Raw genomic sequence first — 22,764 nt, 5'->3', positions numbered from 1 at the left:
CCACGTGAGAGCACAGCAAGAATGTGGCTGTCTGGAGGCCAGGAAGGGAGGTCTTACCAGAAATCAATTGTGGTAGCACCTTGATCGTGAACTTCTGGCCTCCAGAAAAGAAACTAAATTTCTGTTATTTAAAAATGCCACTCAGTCTGCGTTATTTTGTTTGGGCAGTCTTGGCCTACACATGGCCAACATGTTCTAGGTGACTCTACTCCTGAGCTAATGATCTAAGGTTGGACAGTTTGACTTTTGTGGTTGCCAATCTTTGGGTCCAGGCTTCTTGGGTCCTGTGCTATTGGATATCATGCAAAATAAAGTCACATGTACTTGACTGTTTCCCCTTGCTGAAGTGCACTGTCTTTATTAACAAAAAACACCTGATGATTCAAGTGTTAAGGGAGGCTTTCATCATTTTTTTTTACATTTCCTCCCCAAGTGAAATACCTTGTTTACCTTGTGGTCCTTCTCATTTAAAAACCTGACCCTTATCTCAAAGAGAATGTCTGAAGGCATTCATATGCTTGGGACTTGTTAACCACTGTTATTAACAAGGAAAAGAGTCTCAGAATTTCTATGAAGGTAGAGCTTAAACCTGTAACCTGAGATTGAAGGATTTGTCTTTGAAGTTACATTTGCATAATAAACTGAATTTACCTATATTGTGCGTTCAAGTAGACCACTAAACTTAGTGTTTAAGATGCTCTTACTCATTTTTCACAGGCCCAAGAAAAACCTCTATCCCTAGGAAAGAGAAATACCACTTCTATTTGAAGTGGCTGCAGGAGGGGCACTGGGCTGGCTCATTGCTAGAGTGGGTGAATCTTAATCTCAGGTAATGAGTTCAAGCCCAGGGCATCCGGGGCACAGAGCCTACTTAAAAAAAAAAAAAAGAAAGAAAGGAAGAAAGAAAGAAAAGGTGAACTGACTGCAGGAACTTGAAAGAAAGAAGGAAAAAGAAAGAAAGAAAGAAAGAAGTGAACTGATGGCAGGAAAGTGACTTTCCTTAACCTAGAGCTCTCTGGGTATGGTGTGAGTGTCTGGAGGAGGCGGGGTGTGGAACTGGCACCAGATTCCTGGGAGGAAAGCAGGGTTCCTTGGGGGGAAAAGACCCTTTTCCTTGGGCAAGTAGTTAAGGGGGCACTGAAATTTCAGGGTGTTGGTGGAAGCCGGCTAGTGTTCTGCCTTCTGAGGTGGGAAGTTCAGGGAAGGCACAGTAAAGGTAACACATCTGGGGTTTGCTGAAGGCAAGTGGGACAGAAGGTTTAGAAGAGGATTGAGTAAGAGGAGAAGAGTGGCATTGGAGCACATTAATACCCCCCTCCACCCCCACCACTTTTGTTGCCTGGAAATTTTCCAACAGGCTGAGTTCTTTCGGTGGAGGATGGGGTGGGAGGATCTGTGATGATGCTTCCCACGGCAAAGGAAGAAAAGAAATTTCAGAAGGAAAACGAAACTTCAGGACGAAAACGAAACTCAACACGAGGGACTTCCGAGAATATGGGGGATACTTAAATAAATCTGAGTCACACAAGACTAGTGTGGAAAGACAGGCTACATCTTCAGATTAAAAATTGGGCTTCAGTCCAAGGACAGATGAATGGATGAAAAAATGTATACACATAAAATGGAGTGTTTTGAGCCTTAAAAAGAGAAGGAAATTCGGGGAAGCCTGGGTGGCTCATTTGGTTAAGTGTCTGACTTTGGCTCTGGTCATGATCTCAGGGTCCTGGGATCCAGCCCCGCATGGAGCCCCCACATCACATCAGGCCCCCTGCTCAGCAGGGATTCTGCCTGTCACTCTCCTTTTGCCCCTCCCCCAGCTCATGCTCTCTCTCTCTCTCAGATAAATAAAATCTTAAAAAATAAAGAATAAACTGATTTACCAATGCTACTTTAAAAAAAAAAAAAGAAAGAAAAGGGAATTTAGACATGCAACATGGATGAACTTGAAGACATTGTGTCGGGTGAAATAATCCAGTCACAAAAAGACGAATACTTTATGATTCCACTTATATGAAGGGTCTAGTGTAGTGTGACTCATAGAAATTAGAATGGTGATTGCCAGGAACAGGAGGGAAGGATAAAAGGAAAGTTATCTACTGGGTGGAGAGTTTCAGTTTTGCAAGATGAAAAAATCTTGAAGATGGGTTGCACAACAGTGGGAGTGGAGAGGGCAGAGTCACAGTTCTGGGATAGGGTAGCACTTTGAGAAAGTGCCATTTATTTATTTATTTGTTTGTTTTTCAAAGATTTTTATTTATTTGACAGACAGAGATCACAAGTAGGCAGAGAGGCAGGCAGAGAGAAATGGAGGAAGCAGGCTCCCCAACGAGCAGAGAGCCCGATGCGGGGCTCGATCCCAGGACCCCGGGATTACGATCCGAGCTGAAGGCAGAGGCCTTAACCCACGGAGCCACCCAGGCACCGCAAGAAAGTGCCATTTAGGCAGAGACTTGAAGGAGATGAAGGAGTCAGCCATGCAGGTGTCTGGGGGAAAAGCATTCCAGCCAAAGAGAACAGCAGCTACAAAAGCTTTGAGACAGGATCATGTCTGGATATGGGAAAGGGCGAGGAGACTGGTATGGATGGGAAAAGTGAAAAAGGGTGAAGTGTTAAAAGCTGAATGCAAACCATGTGGGAACATACAGGCTACAAGCTCTAAGTAGTTCTGAGGTCCCATTCAGTTAAAATACATTTCTAGGGGAGGTTGAAACGGCAGTAAGATTATGTATGAATTAAGCACCGGTTTGGGAAGTTAGTCTAAGTAACACCATTTTGGGTCTGTGTTTTCTTTTTCTGTCCTTCTCCTTCCTTCTACTTTTTTTTTTTTTTTTTGAAACAATCCACAGTATGGAAAATTGCTCAGCCCAGAAACAAATTCTTTACACATCCAACATGAATGAATCTCAGAAACATTATACTAAATGACAGAGCTCAAATACAAAAGGTTACGTACTGTGTATACATATATTTTATATGACATTCTAGAAAAGGCAAAACCCTAGGGCACCTGGGTAGCTCAGTGGGTTAAAAGCATCTGCCTTGGGCTCAGGTCATGATCCCAGGGTCCTGGGATGGAACCCCACATCGGGCTCACTGCTCAGCAGAGCACCTGCTTCCCACCCCCCCCCCACCACCCCTCCTGCCTGCCTCTCTGCCTACTTGTGATCTCTATCTGTCAAATAAACAAATAAAATCTTAAAAAAAAAAAAAAAGGAAAAAGAAAAGGCAAGACTCTAGTGACAAAAAGATTAGCAGTTGACTGATTGGAGTGTGTGGTGGGCAGGATGTGGGGAGGGCAGGGAAGATCAGAGGGCATAAGGAAACGTTTTGAAGTGGTGGAAATGTTCTATATATGGATTGTAGTGGTAGTTCTACAATTACATACAATTACTGAAGTTCATCAAACTGTATACTGAAAATGGGTACATCTTACTCTATGTAAATTACACCTCAGTAAAGCTGGAAAAAATTTCATTATAGCATATACAATTTAAGACTTACACCTTTCCTTCTTGTGAAAAATAACTAACAAAACATTTTTAAAAGGGATTTGTAAGTAATCTCTACACCTGACTTGAGGTACAAACTCACAACCCCAAGATCAACAGTTGCTGGCTGGCTCAGTTGGGGGAATACGTGACTGTTGATGTCGGGGTTGTGAGTTCAAGCCCCATGTTGGGTGTAGAGGTTACTTAAAAATAAAAATCTTTAAAAAGGTGACCTCTCACTGCCTTCAGCCCAGCTCATATTCCCAGGCTCCTGAGATCGAGCCCTGTGTCAGGCAAACTGGTGCGTGGAGTCTGCTTCTGTCCTCCCTTGCCCTTCCCTACCTCCACCCCTTGTGCTCTGTCTCTGTCTCTCAAATAAAATCTTTAAAAAGATGATCTCTGACTAGGGACTATAGGTTTTTTGTCTTTTTTGTTTTGTTTTGTTTATGTATCTTCTAATTTCTGTACAACCAATGTCATTTTCTGTAATTACGTCCTGAAGCGATGACGAAGTCAGTCAACTGTGCAGTTCAGTTGGGTTCGGTGGTGCAGTGTCAGGGAGGTTATTTGAACCCGGAGCTCCATACTCTTGGCCTTTATCCTCTCCTGCTGGCTCTGAACTTGCCTGGTTAAGAACAGCCTGGGGGGGGGGCATCTGGGTGGCTCAGTGGGTTAAAGCCTCTGCCTTCGGCTCAGGTCATGATCCCAGGGTCCTGGGATCGAGCCCCGCATCAGGCTCTCTGCTCAGTGGGAAGCCTGCTTCCTCCTCTCTCTCTCTGCCTGCCTCTCTGCCTACTTGTGATTTCTGTCAAATAAAAATAAATAAATAAATAAAATCTTAAAAAAAAAAAAAATGAACAGCCTGGGATGCTTCACCAAACTGCACCACACTACCGATCTGTATAGTTAATAAATCCTCAACAGTGATTCTTACCACTGGGCAATTTAATGAAACTACTGCCTAGATATAGGATCCGAGACCTCCAGAACATTTTCTTTTCTTAACCTATTAAGGGTCTGTCGCTGATGCCAAATAACCTCACATGTGTATTAGTTACCCCACCTGGAATCTATTATCATTAATCCTTTCTGGAAAGTCATTCTTTTTTAAATTATTTTTTAAGATTTAATTTATTTATTTGACAGAGAGAAATCACAAGCAGGCAGAGAGGCAGGCAGAGAGAGAGAGAGGAGGAAGCAGACTCCCTGCTGAGCAGAGAGCCCAATGCGGGACTCGATCCCAGGACCCTGAGATCATGACCTGAGCCGAAGGCAGCGGCTTAACCCACTGAGCCACCCAGGTGCCCCCGGAAAGTCATTCTTTTTTTTTTTTTTTTTTTAAAGATTTTATTTATTTATTTGACAGAGAGAAATCACAAGTAGATGGAGAGGCAGGCAGAGAGAGAGAGAGGGAAGCAGGCTCTCTGCTGAGCAGGGAGCCCGATGTGGGACTCGATCCCAGGACCCTGAGATCATGACCTGAGCCGAAGGCAGCGGCTTAACCCACTGAGCCACCCAGGCGCCCCGGAAAGTCATTCTTGACTGGGACCCCATACATGCCCAGTTATGTTGTTCCTCTTCTATCCCCACTATCAGTGTCTTAAAGCGTACATCTCTTCTGGACCAGGTGTTCGCTTTTTTCTTTCTTTCTTTTTTTTTTTTTTTAAGATTTTATTTATTGGGCACCTGGGTGACTCAGATAGTTAAACGCCTGCCTTCAGCTCAGGTCATGATTTCCAAGTCCTGGGATCTAGCCTGACATTAGGCTCCTGGCTCAGCATGGAATCTGCTTCTATCTCTCCCTCTGCCTCTCCCCTTGCTCATGCTCTCTGTATCTCTCTGTATCAAGTGAATAAATAAAATCTTAAAAAAAATGATTTATTTATTTGAAAGAAAGAGCATGCAAATGAGAGCACAAGCAGGGGAGCAGCAAAGGGAGAGGGAGAAGCAGACTTCCCCACTGAGGAGGGAGCCCGATGTGGGGCTTAATCTCAGGACCCAGACATCATTAACTGAGCTGAAGGCTTACCTGACTGAGCCACCCAGGCGCCCACCATGTGTTTACTTAATTCAGGGATTGGCACTAGTGACATGTTGGGCTGGATAATTCTTTGTTATGGGAGCTGCCCTATGCATTGCAGGATGGTTAGTAGTAACCCTGGCTTCTACTCACTAGAAACCAGGTAGGAGATACCAGCTAGCACGCCTGGCCCTAGGAATTGTGATGACCAAAAATACAAACAACAATGCCTCCAGTCATTGCCAAATGTTCCTTAAGGGGACAAAATTACTCCACGTTAAGAACTACTCACCTGGGGCACGGGGGGGGGGTGGCTTAGTTGGTTAAGCATCTGCCTTTGGCTCAGGTCCTGATCCCAGGGTCCTGGGATTGAGCCCTCCATCAGACTCTCTGCTCAGTGAGGGGCCTGCTTCTGCCTCTCCTGCTTTCCCCCTGCCTGTGTTCTTCTGCTCTCTCTGTCAAATGAATTAAAACAAAACAAAACAAAACACTACAAACCTAATTGGTCTCTCATATCAGTCTACCCATCCTCTAGTCCATCCTTGGCACAGCTTCCAGATTTCTAAACCTTGCTATTCCAAGCTAGCAGCATTGATGTTAAGGGAGCTTGTTAGAAAAGCAGATTAGGCCCAACCTCAGATGAATTAGAATCCGAGTTTTAACAGGATTAACAGTCCCTGGTGATTCCTCTGTTCATTAAATTTGAGAAGCACTACCAGGTCTCTAACTAGCTTGAGGGTAAATATTACTTGGAACAGAGGTTAACAAAACAAAATTCCCAGGTCCTTCCCCTGGAGATTATTTTTCCACGGTCAAGCGTGGGACCTAGGAATCTGTACTGTTAACATGTGTCTCAGGTAATCCTTATCCCTTGGGCAAGCTTGGGAATTGTTCTTCTAAAATAAACATCAGATTTTGCCGTTATCCACCTAAAATTAAAACCTCTTGTTGGGGTGGGGAGGGCGGACTCGCCTGGGTGGCTCAGTGGGTTAAGCCTCTGCCTTTGGCCCAGGTCATGATCTCAGGGTCCTGGGATCAAGCCCCGCATCAGGCTCCCTGCTTCCACCTCTCTCTGCCTGTTGCTCTGCCTACTTGTGATCTCTTCCCCTCTGTCATTAAATAAATAAAATCTTTAAAAAAAATAAAAAAAGGACAAAATTATTAATAAAAAAGGAAACAGAACCTAAAATTAAAAAATATATATATATAAAACCTCTTGCGGGGCACCTGGGTGGCTCGGTCATCAAGTGTCTGCCTTTGGCTCAGGTTATGATCCCAGGGTCCTGGGCTGGACCCCTGCACTGGGCTTCCTGCTCAGTGGGAAGCCTGCTTCCCCCTCTGCCACACCCTCCTTGTATTCCCTCTCTCAAATTCCCTGTCTTTCTCTGTGTTAAATAAAATCTTAAAAAAAAAAAAACCCAAAACACCAAAACTTCTTTAGTGACTTGCAGTCATCTTTAGTAGTGATTCTCAACCTTAGGTGCTTACCTAGGGTGTATTTAGAAACCCTGATGTTTCCCAAATCCATTAACAACTCTAGGGGAGGGACACATCCACTGGAGTTTTTCGAAGCTCCTCAGTTATAGCCAATGTTGAGACCTACTGGGAATGATCAAGGCCTGAATTCCTTAACCTACATTAAAAAACCCTACTATGAAAGGCCCCTGCCGGTTCCCCTAGCCCTACATTGCATGGTATTTTTGCATATGTACATTATAATCCAGCCTCACTAAATTACATGCAATTCCCAGATCTGTGGAACTTTCATGCCTCTGGGACTTTCTACAGGTTGTGCTCTCTGAATGGCAAACAGTTATGCATCCCTAAGGACTAAATGATCACTTAGCTTCCCCTTTAGAGTGATTTTAGAGAGATTTCCCTGACACACTTGCCCAGGCAGAGTAAATCATACCCTTCTGTATGTTAATACTATCCTTCTTGGAAGATTTATTTATTTGAGAGAGAGAGAGAGAGAGAGAGAGGAAGAACCAGAAGGGAGGGAGAATCTCAAGCAGACTCCTCGCTAATTGTGGAGCCTGACATGAGGCTGGATCTCACAACCCAGAGATCATGACCTCAACGGAAACCAAGAATCAGACACACTCAACCAGGGGCACCTGGGTGGCTCAGTGGGTTAAGCCTCTGCCTTCAGCTCGGGTCATGATCTCAGGGTCTTGGGACCGAGCCCCGTGTCGGGCTCTCTGCTCGGCAGGGAGCCTGCTTCCTCCTCTCTCTCTGCCTGCCTCTCTGCCTACTTGTGATCTCTGTCAAATAAATAAATAAAGTCTTAAAAAAAAAAAAAAGACACAACCAACCAACTGAACCACCCTGGTGTCCCAACACCATCCCTCTTTGTGTAGAGGTCTATTACTATACTTGTTCTACAGTTGACTCTTGAACAACATGGTTTTGAACTGTGTGGATCCACTTAACTTGCTGATTCTTCCTGATAATAGTATAGTACTATAAATGTATTTTCCTTATCATTTTCTTAACATTTAAAACATATATATATATATATATTTTTTTTAAGATTTATTTATTTATTTATTTGACAGACAGAGATCCCGAGTAGGCAGAGAGACAGGAAGAGAGAGATGGAGAAGCAGGCTCCCTGTGAAGCAGAGAGCCCGATGCAGGGTTCGATCCCAGGACCCTGGGATCATGACCCGAGCTGAAGGCAGAAGCTTTAACCCACTGAGCCACCCAGGCGCCCCAAAACATATTTTTAATTGTAAGAATACAGTGTATAATACATAAAGCATACAAAGTAAGTGTTAATTAACTGTTTAGGATATTGGTAAGGCTTCCAGTCAAAAGTATGCTATTAGTAATTAAATATTTGAAAGGGAGTAAAAAAGTATACATAGATCTTAAACAGTGGGCTGTGAGGCATGTGTGTGTGGAGATCCCTGGTACTTTCAAGGAACAACTGTAGTAATGGGTTACAATATCTCGAGCACAGGAACTATGTTTGGTTTATTTTTATATCCCTTGCACCCAGTTAAGGGCCAGGAATATAGCAGGTAGCTGCTAATGTTTTTCACTTAGCAAAAGTACTATAAAAGAAGAGGAAAAAAAGGAAATAAAAACAAGCAGGAATATTATTATTATTTTAAGATTTTATTTATTTATTTGACAGAGAGAGATCACAAGTAGGCAGAGAGGCCGGCAGAGAGAGAGGAAGGGAAGCAGGTTCCCTGCTGAGCAGAGAGCCTGATGCGGGCTCGATCCCAGGACCCTGGGATCATGACCCAAGCCGAAGGCAGAGGCTTTAACCCACCGAGCCACCAAGGCGCCCCAGGAATATTATTTTTTTAAAAAAGATTTTATTTGAGAAACAGAGTGAGTGAAGGGCAGAAGGAGAAGGAGAAGTGGGCTCCGCTGCTGAGCAGGGAGCCCAACATGGGCCTCAACTCTGGGATCATGATCTGAGCTGAAGACAGACGCTAAAATGACCGAGCCATCCAGGAATATTATCTTCTTCTTCTTTTTTTTTAAGATTTTTATTTATTTGACAGAGATCAGAAGTAGGCAAAGAGGCAGGGAGAGAGGGAGAGAGAAGGAAGCAGGCTCGCTGCTGAGTAGAGAGCCCGATGCGGGGCTCAATCCCAGGACCCTGAGATCATGACCTGAGCCGAAGGCAGAGGCTTTAAACCATTGAGCCACCCAGGCGCCCCAGGAATATTATCTTCTTAAAAAAAATCTGATTTAATGTAAACACATAAAAATCTTAATTAGGAGGGGCGCCTGGGCGGCTTAGTCACTGAGCATCTGCCTTCGGCTTGGGTCATGGTCCCAAGGTCCTGGGATCGAGCCCCGCATTGGTCTCCCTGCTCAGCAAGAGGCCTGCTTCTTCCTCTCCCACGCCACCTGTTTGTGTTCCTTCTCTTGCTGTCTCTCTCTGACAAATAAATAAATAAATCATCTTTGAAAAAGTATTCTTAATTAGGAAAGAACTTTAAGCTGTGAGTCTCATCTGGAGAAATGTTTGAATGGACTCCTAAGAGTGCTTTCCTTAATTCAGTATAATTTGCTTCACAATTTCATTCCAAGGACTTCAAGTCGTCCTGTTTTTTTATGTGTCTAAGGCATTTTTTGAATTGAGGTGAAATTCATCAAACATAAAAATAATCATTCTAATTTTTTTTTAAGATTTTATTTTTTTTTATTTTAAGATTTTTATTTTTTTTTAATTTTTTTAATTTTTTTAAAGATTTTATTTATTTACTTGACAGAGAGAGATGACAAGCAGGCAGAGAGGCAGGCAGAGAGAGAGGAGGAAGCAGGCTCCCTGCTGAGCAGAGAGCCCGATACGGGGCTCGATCCCAGGACCCTGAGACCATGACCTGAGCCGAAGGCAGTGGCTTAACCTTACACTGAGCCACCCAGGCGCCCCTCATTCTAATTTTTTTTTTTTTTTAAAGATTTTATTTATTTATTTGACAGACAGAGATCACAAGCAGGCAGAGAGAGAGGAGGAAGCAGACTCCCTGCTGAGCAGAGAGCCCGATGTGGGGCTCAATCCCAGGACTCTGAGATCATGACCTGAGCCGAAGGCAGCGGCTTAACCCACTGAGCCACCCAGGCGCCATCATTCTAATTTTTTTTGACTCATTATTTTGATACAAGAAATAAACCCTTCAGACTACAGAGTGTCACTTATTTTCATATCACAGAGCAAACTTACAGAATAGGAATCTGTTACCAGCTCCAAGAATATCACATACGCTTTAGGAAAACCCATTGCTATTTGGATTCAAACAAACATCAGTATGGAAGGTATAACTAACTACTCTCCTGATTATTTTGTAATTTTGTAAAATCATGACTAGGAAAGCTAAGTTAGGATGTCACATAATTATGCCAGACTCTGGTAAGGGCAGTGAAGCCAGCCATGTGAATCCAGTTAAACTATAAAAACATGACCTTTTATTGTCCTTCTCTCCTGTTTCTAGGAAGGCTTTACTTTATAGCCCATGGGTCAGCAATACACTTGAATTCTAATATGTATGTTCCTTCTGGTTATACTTGTAAAACAAGCCATGAAATTCTTTTTTTTTTTTTTTTTATTAAGATTTTATTTATTTGACAGAGAGAGATCACAAGTAGGCAGAGAGTCAAGCAGAGAGAGAGGGAGGGAGGGAGGGAGGAGGAAGCAGGCTCCCTGCTGAGCAGAGAGCCCCATACGGGACTCGATCCCAGGACCCTGAGATCATGACCTGAGCTGAAGGCAGAGGCTTAACCCACTGAGCCACCCAGGAAGCCCAGAAGCCATGAAATTCTTGAGGGATTGACTGCTGATCTGGTTTTACTTAGATGGAAAAAGTTTATGTAAGCAGTCCAGTTGATAGGCCGTTAACGTTGGAAATAACCAAGGCTTGGGACGCCTGCGTGGCTCAGTCAGCCAAGCGTCCAACTCTTGATGTTGGCTCAGGTCATGATCTCAGGGTTGTGAGATCGAGTCCTGCTTTGGGCCTGGCACTGGGCATGGAGCCTGCTTAAGATTCTCTCTCTCCCTTAGCCCCTCCCCACCCCCAAATATATAATCAAGCCTGTACTCATCAACAAGTCCGGTCAGCCGATCAGGATAATATATAGATAATACTAGAACTCTAAGTGACACATCTGAAGTTCTCACAGTCAAGTTGGGGCTCCATCAGCTGTGATTATCTTTTTTTATTTTAATGCCCATCAATCTTTACCAGTTATAGCAGCCACTGCCTGGTAAAACTGCCATAAGTCTGACCACCAGCTGCCTGACTAATTCGTTGCGCTCCTGCCCAGCCTCGAAACCACTGATCCCAAAGATGTACCTGGCACTCAAAGATACGAGGTAGTCGGCTTGTTCCAAACACATTAAGCTGCTCCAGCCCTTCCAGCAGTGGCTGTAATTTTCCTGGCACTGCCTTAGCTACCAGGTCCTGTAGGAAACCTTCATGCCGGGGACCTAACCAAGTGGGAAACCAGTGCAGAATACACTTCATCTCCTGGGAAGTGATGTAAGACATTGGGGACGGGAAGAGTTAGTAATACTCTCTGGTACTGAGGGAAAGGGAGAAAGGAAGTATAGTGGGATCAAAGAGGAAGATGATTCCAGTGACATCCTTCCCTTTCCTCTCACAGGGATCCAGAGACTATCACAAAAGTGCTTAAACTCCAACTGTTGCCACCGATTCCATGTTTCCTGAAAATCCTAAGCAGGGCCAGCCCCCTCATTTTACTTTTTAAAATAATCATTTTAAAGTGTCACTTAGTGGGGTGCCTGGGTGGCTCAGTGGGTTAACCCTCTGCCTTCAGCTCAGGTCATGATCTCAGGGTCCTGGGATTGAGCCCCTTGCATCAGGCTCTCTGCCCAGTGAAGAGCCTGCTCCCCCCAACCCCCCTCCCCACCCCGGGCCCCACCTGCCTCTCTGCCTACTTGTGATCTCTCTTTGTCCAATAAATAAATAAAATCTTTAAAAAACAAAATTTAAAGTGTCACTTAGTAAATTCACACTATACAACCACCTTCTAGATCAAGTTCTAAAATGTTTTCATCTTCTCAAAAAAATACCCCGTATTCAAGCAGCCACTCCCCAATCTCTTCCTAGCTCCTGGAAACTACCAGAACATTAACTTTGAAGTTACACTAAGGTATTTAAAAGACATAAAGCAGGTATTTAAGAAGGTATAGGTTGTAGATGGCTGCAGAATTGCTTCTAGTCATGCAAAAACAACACAAATACAGTGTCTTTCAATATCTCAAAAACTCCATTTTATTAGCTATTTTATGTACACGGATATTGTCTTAAAAATTGATAAAAACATATCCAGAGCTTCTTACATAGTCAATGTACAATGCTCATGTATATTTCCCACATCAATAAGGAGGATGAAAATGACATAATAGTTACAGCTACATAAAAATATATACAAGGACTTTAGACAAATTTGATGTTATTTGGCTTACAACATGTGTAGATACTACACAAAAAATGAGGATGTAATTTTCAGAAAAGTAATGTATTACCAAAATCACTTTTCTTAAAATTTAAAAATAAAATTCCTGACAATAGCAATTACAAATTTACAGCCAAATCTTAGACTAACTTGAATTAGTGAGGGTTAGATATAAGTTAAGTTAAACATTTTGTATTTAAAAAAATAAGGTTTGCAGTTTAAAAAACATACATTTCATAACTTTCTCAAAATTAATTAAGAATGGTTTATCCATGTCCTTCCAGATTCTGGAAACACATTAGAAAAAGTGAATATTGAACAGCTGATTCTTTGGAGAGCTGCACCCAAGTACCCCTTTTATTAGGCTGTGACATCAACTAAGAGGGCTTAGGGTTAGAAGGCAAGAAGCATTGTAATGCATGGGCTCAGGTACAAATCTGCTTATGCTCAAAGAGGGAAAGGGCATGAGAAGGGAGCTAGACAATCCAGAATGGCAGTGGCACCTGGATGTGGAGTTGCCAAAGTGGGTCAGAGGTGGACTAGTGCATCATCCCTTAGCCCAGGTGCTTTGGGAACCAAACCCTACTCAATATATATATATATATATATATATTTAATTTTTTAAGTAATCTCTATGCCCAGCATGGGGCTCAAACTCATGACCCTGAGATCAAGAGTCTCATGTTCTACCAGCCAGGTGCCCCTCTACTCAATATTAAATTTAGAACAGAGATATCTCAAAGCATCCTTATTAAAAACAGATTATTTACCTTCATATTACAAAGCACAGAAGGAGGAGACATTTATTTTAAAAAATGAGCTAAAAAATTATGAGTTAACTCCTGATTTCATCTTAAAAACTAAACCAAGGAATAGACATTTAAAAAAATTCTTTAACTACTAAAATGTTTAAAAGGCACTTGAAATATTGCTTTCCAGTCCAACTCAAAATACACTGTTAACTATATTTTGGATAAATGTTAAAAAAAAAAAAAAGCACATAATTTTGGTGCAATTTTTTGTGTAACTCGATACTTTCCATCTACAGGGCTGAAAGTTTTGAAGGATAGAGCTCTTAACACTCTGCCACCTGAAAGTGCTTTTATCATAGAAATAGAAAGGGCATTAATGATTTGCTCTCTCACTGACAACATCCTGTAGTCGTTTAAGCAAAACATCATCATTTTCTTGACAGAGGCGTTTGGCAGGTGATTCTGCATCACCATCGATGGCTATTGCTCGCTTCTTGGTTCTCTGTTCACCCTGCCTTATCATATTGTTGATATCTTTCAAACTCTGCAAAATAGAGGACATGTGTGAGTAAAAGGGGGAAAAAAGAGGAAATAACAGCAAGGGACTAATAAGCTAACTGTTTTCTCCAGTACTCTATCCAAAGCTCAACAGTAGGGTAGAGAGTATATTATTCTTTTAAAGATTTATTTATTTATTTATTTGAGAGAGAGAGAGAGAGAGATCACAAAGTAGGCAGAAAGGCAGGTGGGGGCGGGGAGCCAGCAGAGAGCCTGATGCTTGATCCCAGGACCCTGAGATCATGACCTGAGTCGAAGGCAGAGGCTTAACCCACTGAGCCACCCAAGTGCCCCTTTTCTTACTTTTTAAGTAATTTCTACACCCAACATGGAATTCAAACTTATAACCCAAGATCAAGAGTCACAGGCTCCACTGACTGACTTAGCCAGATGCCCCAGAGATTATTTTTTGAATCTAGACTAACCTAATAAGGATGACTAGAACTCATCTTCTCATGGCTCTGAAGATTGGATTGACCTCAGGACACCTGGGTAGCTTAGTCGTTGAGCGTCTGCCTTCGGCTCAGGGCATGGTCCCAGGGTCCTGGGATCGAGACCTGCATCGGGCTCCCTGCTTGGCAGGAAGCCCGCTTCTCCCTTTCCCACCCCCCCTGCTTGTGTTCCTGCTCTCACTGTGTCTCTCTCTCTCTCTGTGTCAAATAAAAAAATAAATAAAATTTAAAAAAATTGATCTTATTATATTTATTAGTAATAACTTTGCAGACAAAGAGCAAGATTAAAGATTACTAACTGGTAATCTGAAATCCAATTTTTATTTTATTTTATTTTATTTTTTTTAATTTATTTTTTAAAGATTTTATTTATTTATTTGACAGAGATCACAAGTAGGCAGAGAGGCAGGCAGAGGGAGAGGAGGAACAGGCTCCCTGATCAGCAGAGAGCCCGATGTGGGGCTTGATCCCAGGACCCTGGGATCATGACCTGAGCCGAAGGCAGAGGCTTTAAGCCACTAAGCCACCCAGGCACCCCATGAAATCCAATTTTTAACACACGTACATGGGCTGTTTCGGAGTAAGTCTGTGTGTACCGTACCTTAGAAGGGCTGCCATTGAACCTATATAGCAGAGCACTCCTTGGTGTAAGGCCTGACCCATTCTTATGTGGGGAAACATAAACGGAGTGTTGCTGGGAAATGCGTCGTGGTGAGCCTGGTTGTTGCTTAATACGTGGAAAAGGAGAGAGAGGTGGAGCTTCCATCTGAAATAACCAAAAGTAAATTTTTGTAAGATAAGTTTCTTTTTTTGAATCCCACCACTTTATATGTGTTTTCTTGTTCTTTTTTTTTTTTTTTTTTAAAGATTTTATTTATTTATTTGTCAGAGAGAGTGAGCACAGGCAGAGGCAGAGAGAGAAGCAGGTTCCCTGCTGAGCAAGGAGCCCGATGTGGGACTCGATCCCAGGACGCTGGGATCATGACCTGAGCCGAAGGCAGCCTCTTAACCAACTGAGCCACCCAGGCGTCCCCTTCTTCTTTTTTAAAGTAGGTTTCATGCCCAACATGGAGCTTGAACTCACGAACCCAAAATCAAGAGTTGCATCCTCTACCAAATGAGCCAGCCAGGCACCCCCATATTTTTAATCTTTTTTAAAAATGGTATGTCTTACTTTTTTTTAAAGACTTTGTTTATTTGAATGAAAGGGAGAGAGAGAGAGAGGGTGAGGGTGCGCATGGGTGGGGTGAGGGGCAGAGGTAGGAGATTCCCCACTGAGCAGGGAGCCTGAGGCAGGGCTTGATCCTGGGACTCCCGGATCATGGCCTGAGTGGATGCTTAACCCACGGAGCCAACCAGGTGCCCTCCATACTTTTATTCTTATTGAAATTTCTTAATTAAGTGTCAGCAATACTGTAAGAGTTTATTTAGGGCTGAAAAAAGCAAAGACAGGGCGCCTGGGTGGCTCAGTGGGTTGAGCCGCTGCCTTCGGCTCGGGTCATGATCTCAGGATCCTGGGATCGAGTCCCGCATCGGGATCTCTGCTCAGCAGGGAGCCTGCTTCTCTCTCTCTCTCTGCCTGCCTCTCTGTCTACTGTGAACTCTCTCTGTCAAATAAATAAATAAAATCTTTAAAAAAAAAAAAAAAAGCAAAGACATGGTCCATTACCCCCTTGTTTTTCAACAATTACTAACAGATAAACTAAAATTTATTTTCCTGAATATTTTAGGAATCCTGAAGAATTCTGAGTGAGACACCCAGAAGTGATAAGCCAGCAGCACAGGAACTTCTTGATCATGAACAGAAAGTAGAGGCAAAGTAATTGATGTCCTAACACAAAAATGATCTCTTTCTCTACACATACATAAACACACACACACACACTCGAACCAAAATAGTAGCAGAGGGAATAAAAAAGAGACGGAACTCTCTGAGCCAGGAGGATGAGTTCCAACATGAAACAAATCTGTTAGGGAAAGGGTTAAGACTTTATATTGAAATGCAAATGATTTAGAAATAGAGGAGCATGTACTATACTTGACTTTAATATCTGTATAATGTTTCCATTCTGGAATAAATGGAGATGGCTCCTTAATCAATAATTTCATTCATCATCTTTACTTGAAGCTAATAAAATTTTTTTTTTTTTTTAAAAGCAGGCTCCATGCCCAGTCTGGAGCCCAGCGTGGGACTTGAACTCACAGCCCGGAAATCAAGACCTGAGCTGAAATCAAGAGAAACTTAACTGAGTCATCCGGGTGCCCCTAATAAAAGTAGTTCCAATTGGCTAATGATAATCATACTCATGGCAGGGGAGATGGAACTGATAGAACTGAATGAACAGTCAAAACCTCTGAGAACAGTCACAGACTATACTCCCTGAAAGGGACAAGGGCAGTGAGGGACAAGGACAAGAGATACAAATATACATATATGGCTACTGGCTAGATGCAGTTTCTTCTAGGTCCCTCTACAACTCATGTCTAGTCTCGTGGGAACCAACCTCAGTTTATACACTGGTGATACTTTCACAGACTTTCTGGTACTTCCTAATCTCCATAAAAATGTCTTAGCGTTGCCTCTATTAATGATTCAGGTCTATTTATTTCTCTTTTTCTTTAACTTGAGAAAAACAGTTATCTCATATATAAATATAACAAGATAAAACAAAGAGAAAAAATGATCAGAATTGATTTCATTTTTCGATACTCTCATCTAGTACTTGCCCATATGTTAACATAATTTCCAGAAACATAATCACAGTATGGATAACATTTCCATGATTTCCTCTGGTCTGTGTTGTATCAATGCCTTAAACACTCTCTAATTATTACTAGCTTTTTTTCCTCGTACATAATGTATTAGTGGCACTTTGCCTCTGAAACACTTATTTAGTAAGCTCACAGTACTCCAACTATGACTATAAATATTCATACAGTAAAATATAAACGTACCACATGGTCCTGATTTGACAAGTCGTATTTCAGTGCAAATGACTTCACTCTTCCTACATATATTGTATTGTAAAATTTGATAAGATCACCTCTTTCCTCTTTCACTGGTCCACTGGAACAGTCAGGTGTTTTTGTAGCATCTTCCAAGTCTTTTGAAAGAATTCAGTATTATTAAAAAAAAAAAAGAAAAAAGAAAAAAGAATTCAGTGTTATGATAGATGCACTTTAATATATAAAGTGGTGATTTGAATTACAACTCTCTCCACAACATAAAAAAAATCAAGTTAACACAAATCTTTATGTAAAGCAATTAATGTTTTTAGAAAAGGTTCAGAAATCCATTTATATAATGTATAAATTAAATTGGAATCCTGAGAAATGCAAATATGTAAACTTATGCTACTATATTTTCCTCTAGATATTACTTCAGCAAGAGATTTTTTCACAACATTTTTGAGCTCACTGTCACTGGTGGCCAGAGGGGCACTAGTTCTGGACTGGGATTTACCTAAACTGAGCTCCACAGTATGGATGGCTGTGGCAAATCATGAGCTTTGGGTTAACAAAAGGCCTGCAGATATTCATAATGGCTCTTTGAGGAAGGTGGACAGACTCTAAAAAGGTAAAGCATACCCTCATAGGTGAAGGAAGAAGCAAGATAAATTGCTTATGTTTATTTTTCTGCAAATACAAGGCAGGTGATTAAGTATTCTAAGAGCCTTGTTTTCCCCAAGCGCAACAGAAACCTTGGTGCTCAGTTTATAGTTAGCGTCCTCAGTTATAAAATGATAGCTTATGTTGAGGTGCTTTCCTATTTACTGTGTTCCTCTGGGATAGCTTACTGCACCAGGAGGAACTTTATCTTACTCTTTCTTTGGGAAGAGTATTATAAACCATTGTCTACTTGAACATGTAAGAATCATCTGCCTATTACAGGAGCTAAGAAAACCCCTGGCAGTTAAAAATAATTCAGCACAGGGGCAGGTGGCTGTTGGTTGAGCATCTACTTTTGGCTCTGGTCATGTTCCTGGGGTCTTGGGATCAAGTCTTGCATGAGGCTCCCTGTTCAGTGGGGAATCAGCTTTGCCCTCTGCCCCTCTCCCTCCCCAAGTTCTCTTTCTCAAATAAATAAAATCTTAAAAAAAAAATTCAGCGTATGAAAAAAAAATTCTCATTCTCAATACACTGGCCTACAAACAATGCAAACAAGGATAAAAGCATCCAGAGCACCTGGGTGGCTCAGTGGGTTAAAGCCTCTGCGTTTGGCTCAGGTCATGATCCCAGGGTCCTAGGATAGAGCTTGCATTGGGCTCTCTGCTCAGCAGGGAGCCTTCTTTCTCCTCTCTCTCTGCCTGCCTCTCTGCCTACTTGTGATCTCTGTCTGTCAAATATAGTCCAAGGGCCAAGAAGTCCCAGGGAACTACAGGGATCTCAGTCACAATTTGGATGTCTTTTTTTCACTCTTGGTATTTAAAAAAAATTTTTTTTTAAATTTTAAAGATTTTATTTATTTATTTGACAGACAAGTAGGCAGAGAGGCATGCTTCTCAAATTTTTTATGCACAGTCCCCCTTCCCTGTAACACCTCCTACCATCCTAATGAACACTATTCTCAAGGCATTTTGGCTTGGTAACGGGAGTTATAGGTTATTCTCACTACATGGATCAATGAAAATTAATATTCTTCTTGAATCAGAAATTTCTGGACATATAGACTATACATAGTATTCATATTTGTGTGTCATTCCAATTCTGGTCGTTAACATTTACATAAGGTTAAGAAGCTCTATTTATGGGGTGCCTGGGTGGCTCAGTGGGTTAAAAGTCTCTGCCTTCAGCCTGGGTCAAGATCTCAGGATCCTGGGATAGAGTCCCACATTTGGGCTCTTTGCTCAGCAGGAAGCCTACTTCCCACCCACCCCCAACCACCTCTCTGCCTACTTGTGATCTCCCTCTGTCAAATAAATAAATAAAATCTTAACCAAAAAAAAATAAAAAAGAAAGAAAGAAAGAAAAGAAAAGAAAAGAAAGATGGACAATTCTGTGCCATCTCCAAAAAAAGAAAAAAAAGAAGCTCTATTTATTTTGAAGGAATCAAGCATTTAAAACTCTCTCAACCTTGGTGGGGCGCCTGGCTGCCTCAGTCAATAGAGTATGCTACCTTGATCTCTGGGTTGTGGGTTCAAGTCCCATGTTGGGTGTAGAGGTTACTTAAAAATAAAATCTTTTTTTTTTTTTTTAGAAGATTTTATTTATTTATTTGACAGACAGAGATCATAAGTGGGCAGAGAGGCAGGCAGAGAGAGAGCGGGGAGCAAGCTCCCTGCTGAGCTCAGAGCCTGATGTAGGGCTCGATCCTAGGACCCCCAAGATCATGAACCGAGCTGAAGGCAGAGGCTGAACCCACTGAGCCACCTAGGCACCTCATAAAATCATTTAAAAAAAATATATTTTATTTATTTGAGAGACAGAGTATGAGTGGGGGAGGGGCAAAGGGAGAGGGACAGGGACTAGCATACTTCCCACTGAGTGGGGAGCCTGACATGGGGCTTAATCCCAGGACCCTAAGATCAGAACCTGAGCCAAAACCAGATGCCCCCAAAATAAAATCTTTGAAAAAACAAAACAAAACAAAAAAACACCTCTCTGGGACTTTAGATTCTAACTAATATGATTTTATTTTGTTATTTATTTTTTCATTTCAAAAGAGGAAAGGAGGTGTCAGCTGTCCTTTATGCAGGAGAAAGATCTCTACCTTATCATCTCTCTTAAGAAATCTAACACACTCAAGAGATGCCTGGGTGGCTCAGTTGTTATGCATCTGCCTTCGGCTTGGGTCATGACCCCAGTGTCCTGGGATCAAGCCCCATATCAGGCTCCTTGCTCGGTGGGAAGCCTCCTTCTCTCTCTCCTACTACCCCTGCTTTACCCCGGTAAAGCTCTCTGTGTTGCTCTCTGTCAAATAAATAAATAAAATCTTTAAAAAAAAAAAAAAAAGAAATCTATATGTTTATAAAAAATAAAAAATTAAAAAAAAAAGAGTTAAAAAAAAACTAACACACTCAAATTAGTCTTTTTGTTTTTTAAAGTTTATTTATTTATTTGAGAGAAAGTGAGAGAGAGAGAGAAGGACAGCACAAGCCAGGGGGGAGGGGCAGAAGGAGAACCAGACTCCCCTTGGAGCAGGGAGGTGATATGGGGCTTGATCTCAGGACCCCAGGACATGACCCGAGCCGCAGGCAGACGCCCAACCGAGTGAGCCACTCAGGTGCCCCTCAAATTAAAGTCTTAATTAGGAGATAGAACTTATGAAAGACTAGAGAAGACGAGATCAAAGGTTTGCCTGCCTGGTGATATAACTGTTACAAATCTGTTTCCTCTCAGAGTGTAGAAGAGACCCCTACCTAATATAACCTGAGGTACATGATACATATTAGATAAATATTTTTTAAAAATTTAAAAAAAGTTTTAAAATTTATTTAAGTAATCGCTACACCCAACATGGGGCACAAACTCATAACCCCGAGATCAAGCGTTGCAGGCTCTTTCAACTGAGTCAGCAAGGTGGCCCTGATTGACAAATAAATAAACATTTTGAAAGATTTAAAAAGATTTTATTTATTTATTTGACAGAGAGAGACATGAGAGAGGAATCACAAGCAGAGGGATGGAAGAAGCAGGCTTCCCGCCGAGAGGGAGCCTGATGCCGGACTCAATCCCAGGATCCTGGAGATCATGACCCAAGCTGAAGGCAGACGCTTAATAACTGAGCCACCCAGGCACCCCTATTTTAAAAGATTTTTTTCTAAAATTTATTTTGAGAGGGGCACCTGGGTAGCTCAGTGGGTTAAAGCCTCTGCCTTCAGGATGCCTGGGTGGTTCAGTGGGTTGGAGCTTCTGCCTTCAGCTCAGGTCATGATCCTAGGGTCCTGGAATCGAGCCCCACATTGGGCTCTTTGCTCAGCAGGGAGCCTGCTTCCTCCTCTCTCTCTCCCTGCCTCTCTGCATACTTGCAATCTCTGTCTGTCAAATAAATAAATAAAGTCTTAAAAAAAAAAGAAAAAAGAAAAAAGAAAAAAAAAAGCCTCTGCCTTCGGCTCAGGTCACCATCCCAGGGTCCTGGGATCGAGCCCTATATCGGGCTCTCTGCTCCACAGGGTGCCTGCTTCCTCCTCTCGCTCTGCCTGCCTGTCTGCCTACTTGTGATCTCTGTGTGTCAAATAAATAAATAAATAAAATATTAAAAAAAAAATTTATTTTGAGAGACACAGAGAGAGAGAGCACATGCCTGTGAGCAGGGGGAGGGATAGAGGGAGAGAGAGAATCTCAAGCTAACTCCACACCAAGTACAGAGTGCCTGGCACGGAGCTTCATCTCACAACACTGAGATCACGATCTAAGCTGAAACCAAGGGTCAGATGTTCAACCAACTGAGCTACTCAGGTGCCCTGACCCTGATAATTTTGTGATGAAATCAGTTAACTATTATGGCCTCATGATCCTCCCTACTGCTCCCATGAATAAGAGGAATGTCTTTTTGGATTATCATATAACCACCGTCAAGCAATTAAAATGTGATTTTATAACCACATTTATATAAATTATTAGTGAATGAGAATCTGTTTTCACTGTTTCTTTTTTGAATGTGTGACCTTGTCTTCAACATTTCAAGTATTCAAGTATTTTATTTTTAACATTTTTTTTTTAAAGATTTTATGTATGTGTTTGACACACAGAGAGAGCACATAATAAGCAGGGGGAGTGGCAGGCAGAGAGAGAAGCAGGCTCCCCGCTGAGCAGAGCCCGATGTGGGGATGACCTGAACCAAAGGCAGGCGCCTAACCAACTGAGCCACCCAGACAACCCTGAAAGTTTTATTTAACTAATCTATACACTGAAAATGGGGTTCAAACTTAGGACCCTGTGATAGGAGTTATATGCTCCTCCAACTGAGCCAGTGAAGCACCACTGAAGTATTTTATTTATTTATTTTTGAGAGATTGAGAGAGACTAAGAGGGCAAGAGAGGGGAAAGGAGAGAAAGTATCTTAAGCAGGTTCCATGCTTAGTGTGGAGCCCGAGGTAGGGCTCAATCTCACAATCCTGAGATCATGACCTGAGCTGAAATTAAGAGTCAGATGGTTGACTGCTTAACCAACTGGGCCATCCAAGTGCCTCCTACAAAGTACTCTATTTATTTATTTATTTACTTATTTTTTTTTTTTTTAAAGATTTTATTTACTTATTTGAGAGAGAGACAGTGAGAGAGAGAGCATGAGCGAGGAGAAGTTCAGAGGGAGAAGCAGACTCCCCGTGGAGCTGGGAGCCTGATGCGGGACTCGATTCCGGGACTCCGGGATCATGACCTGAGCTGAAGGCAGTTGTCCTACCAACTGAGCCACGCAGGCGTCCCAGTACTCTATTTATTTATTTTTAAAGATTTTATCTATTTATTTGACAGAGATTAAAGTAGGCAGAGAGGCAGGCAGAGAGAGAGGGGGAAGCTGGCTCCCCGCTGAGCAGAAAGCCTGACGCGGGGCTTGATCCGAGGACCCTGAGACCATGACCTGAGCCGAAGGCAGAGGCTTAACCCACTTA

At 42.2% G+C, this 22,764-nt stretch overlaps 1 protein-coding gene and 1 pseudogene across 4 annotated transcripts in view; both read right to left on the bottom strand.

The window, feature by feature from the left end:
• Positions 1-10,991: 10,991 nt before the first annotated feature.
• LOC116594992 lies at positions 10,992-11,780 on the bottom strand (annotated as a pseudogene).
• A 462-nt stretch (positions 11,781-12,242) lies between these two features.
• Positions 12,243-22,764, bottom strand: part of RBL1 (RB transcriptional corepressor like 1) — a 75,555-nt gene continuing 65,033 nt past the window's right edge. For all 4 annotated transcript variants that reach the window (XM_032350721.1, XM_032350722.1, XM_032350723.1 and 1 more), the window contains 3 exons: positions 17,168-17,316; positions 14,814-14,978; positions 12,243-13,746 (listed from right to left, as the gene is read on the bottom strand). In XM_032350721.1, coding sequence (XP_032206612.1) covers positions 13,576-13,746; positions 14,814-14,978; positions 17,168-17,316 — 485 coding nt within the window. In that variant the 3' untranslated portion in view covers positions 12,243-13,575. The remainder of the gene's footprint in view (positions 13,747-14,813; positions 14,979-17,167; positions 17,317-22,764) is intronic.

Source organism: Mustela erminea, chromosome 7, assembly GCF_009829155.1.
Source record: "Mustela erminea isolate mMusErm1 chromosome 7, mMusErm1.Pri, whole genome shotgun sequence".
In the NCBI taxonomy this organism is placed as follows: Eukaryota; Metazoa; Chordata; class Mammalia; order Carnivora; family Mustelidae; genus Mustela; species Mustela erminea.
Note: the sequence above shows the minus strand (reverse complement) of the source record. Positions and strands in the feature narration are given on the sequence as shown.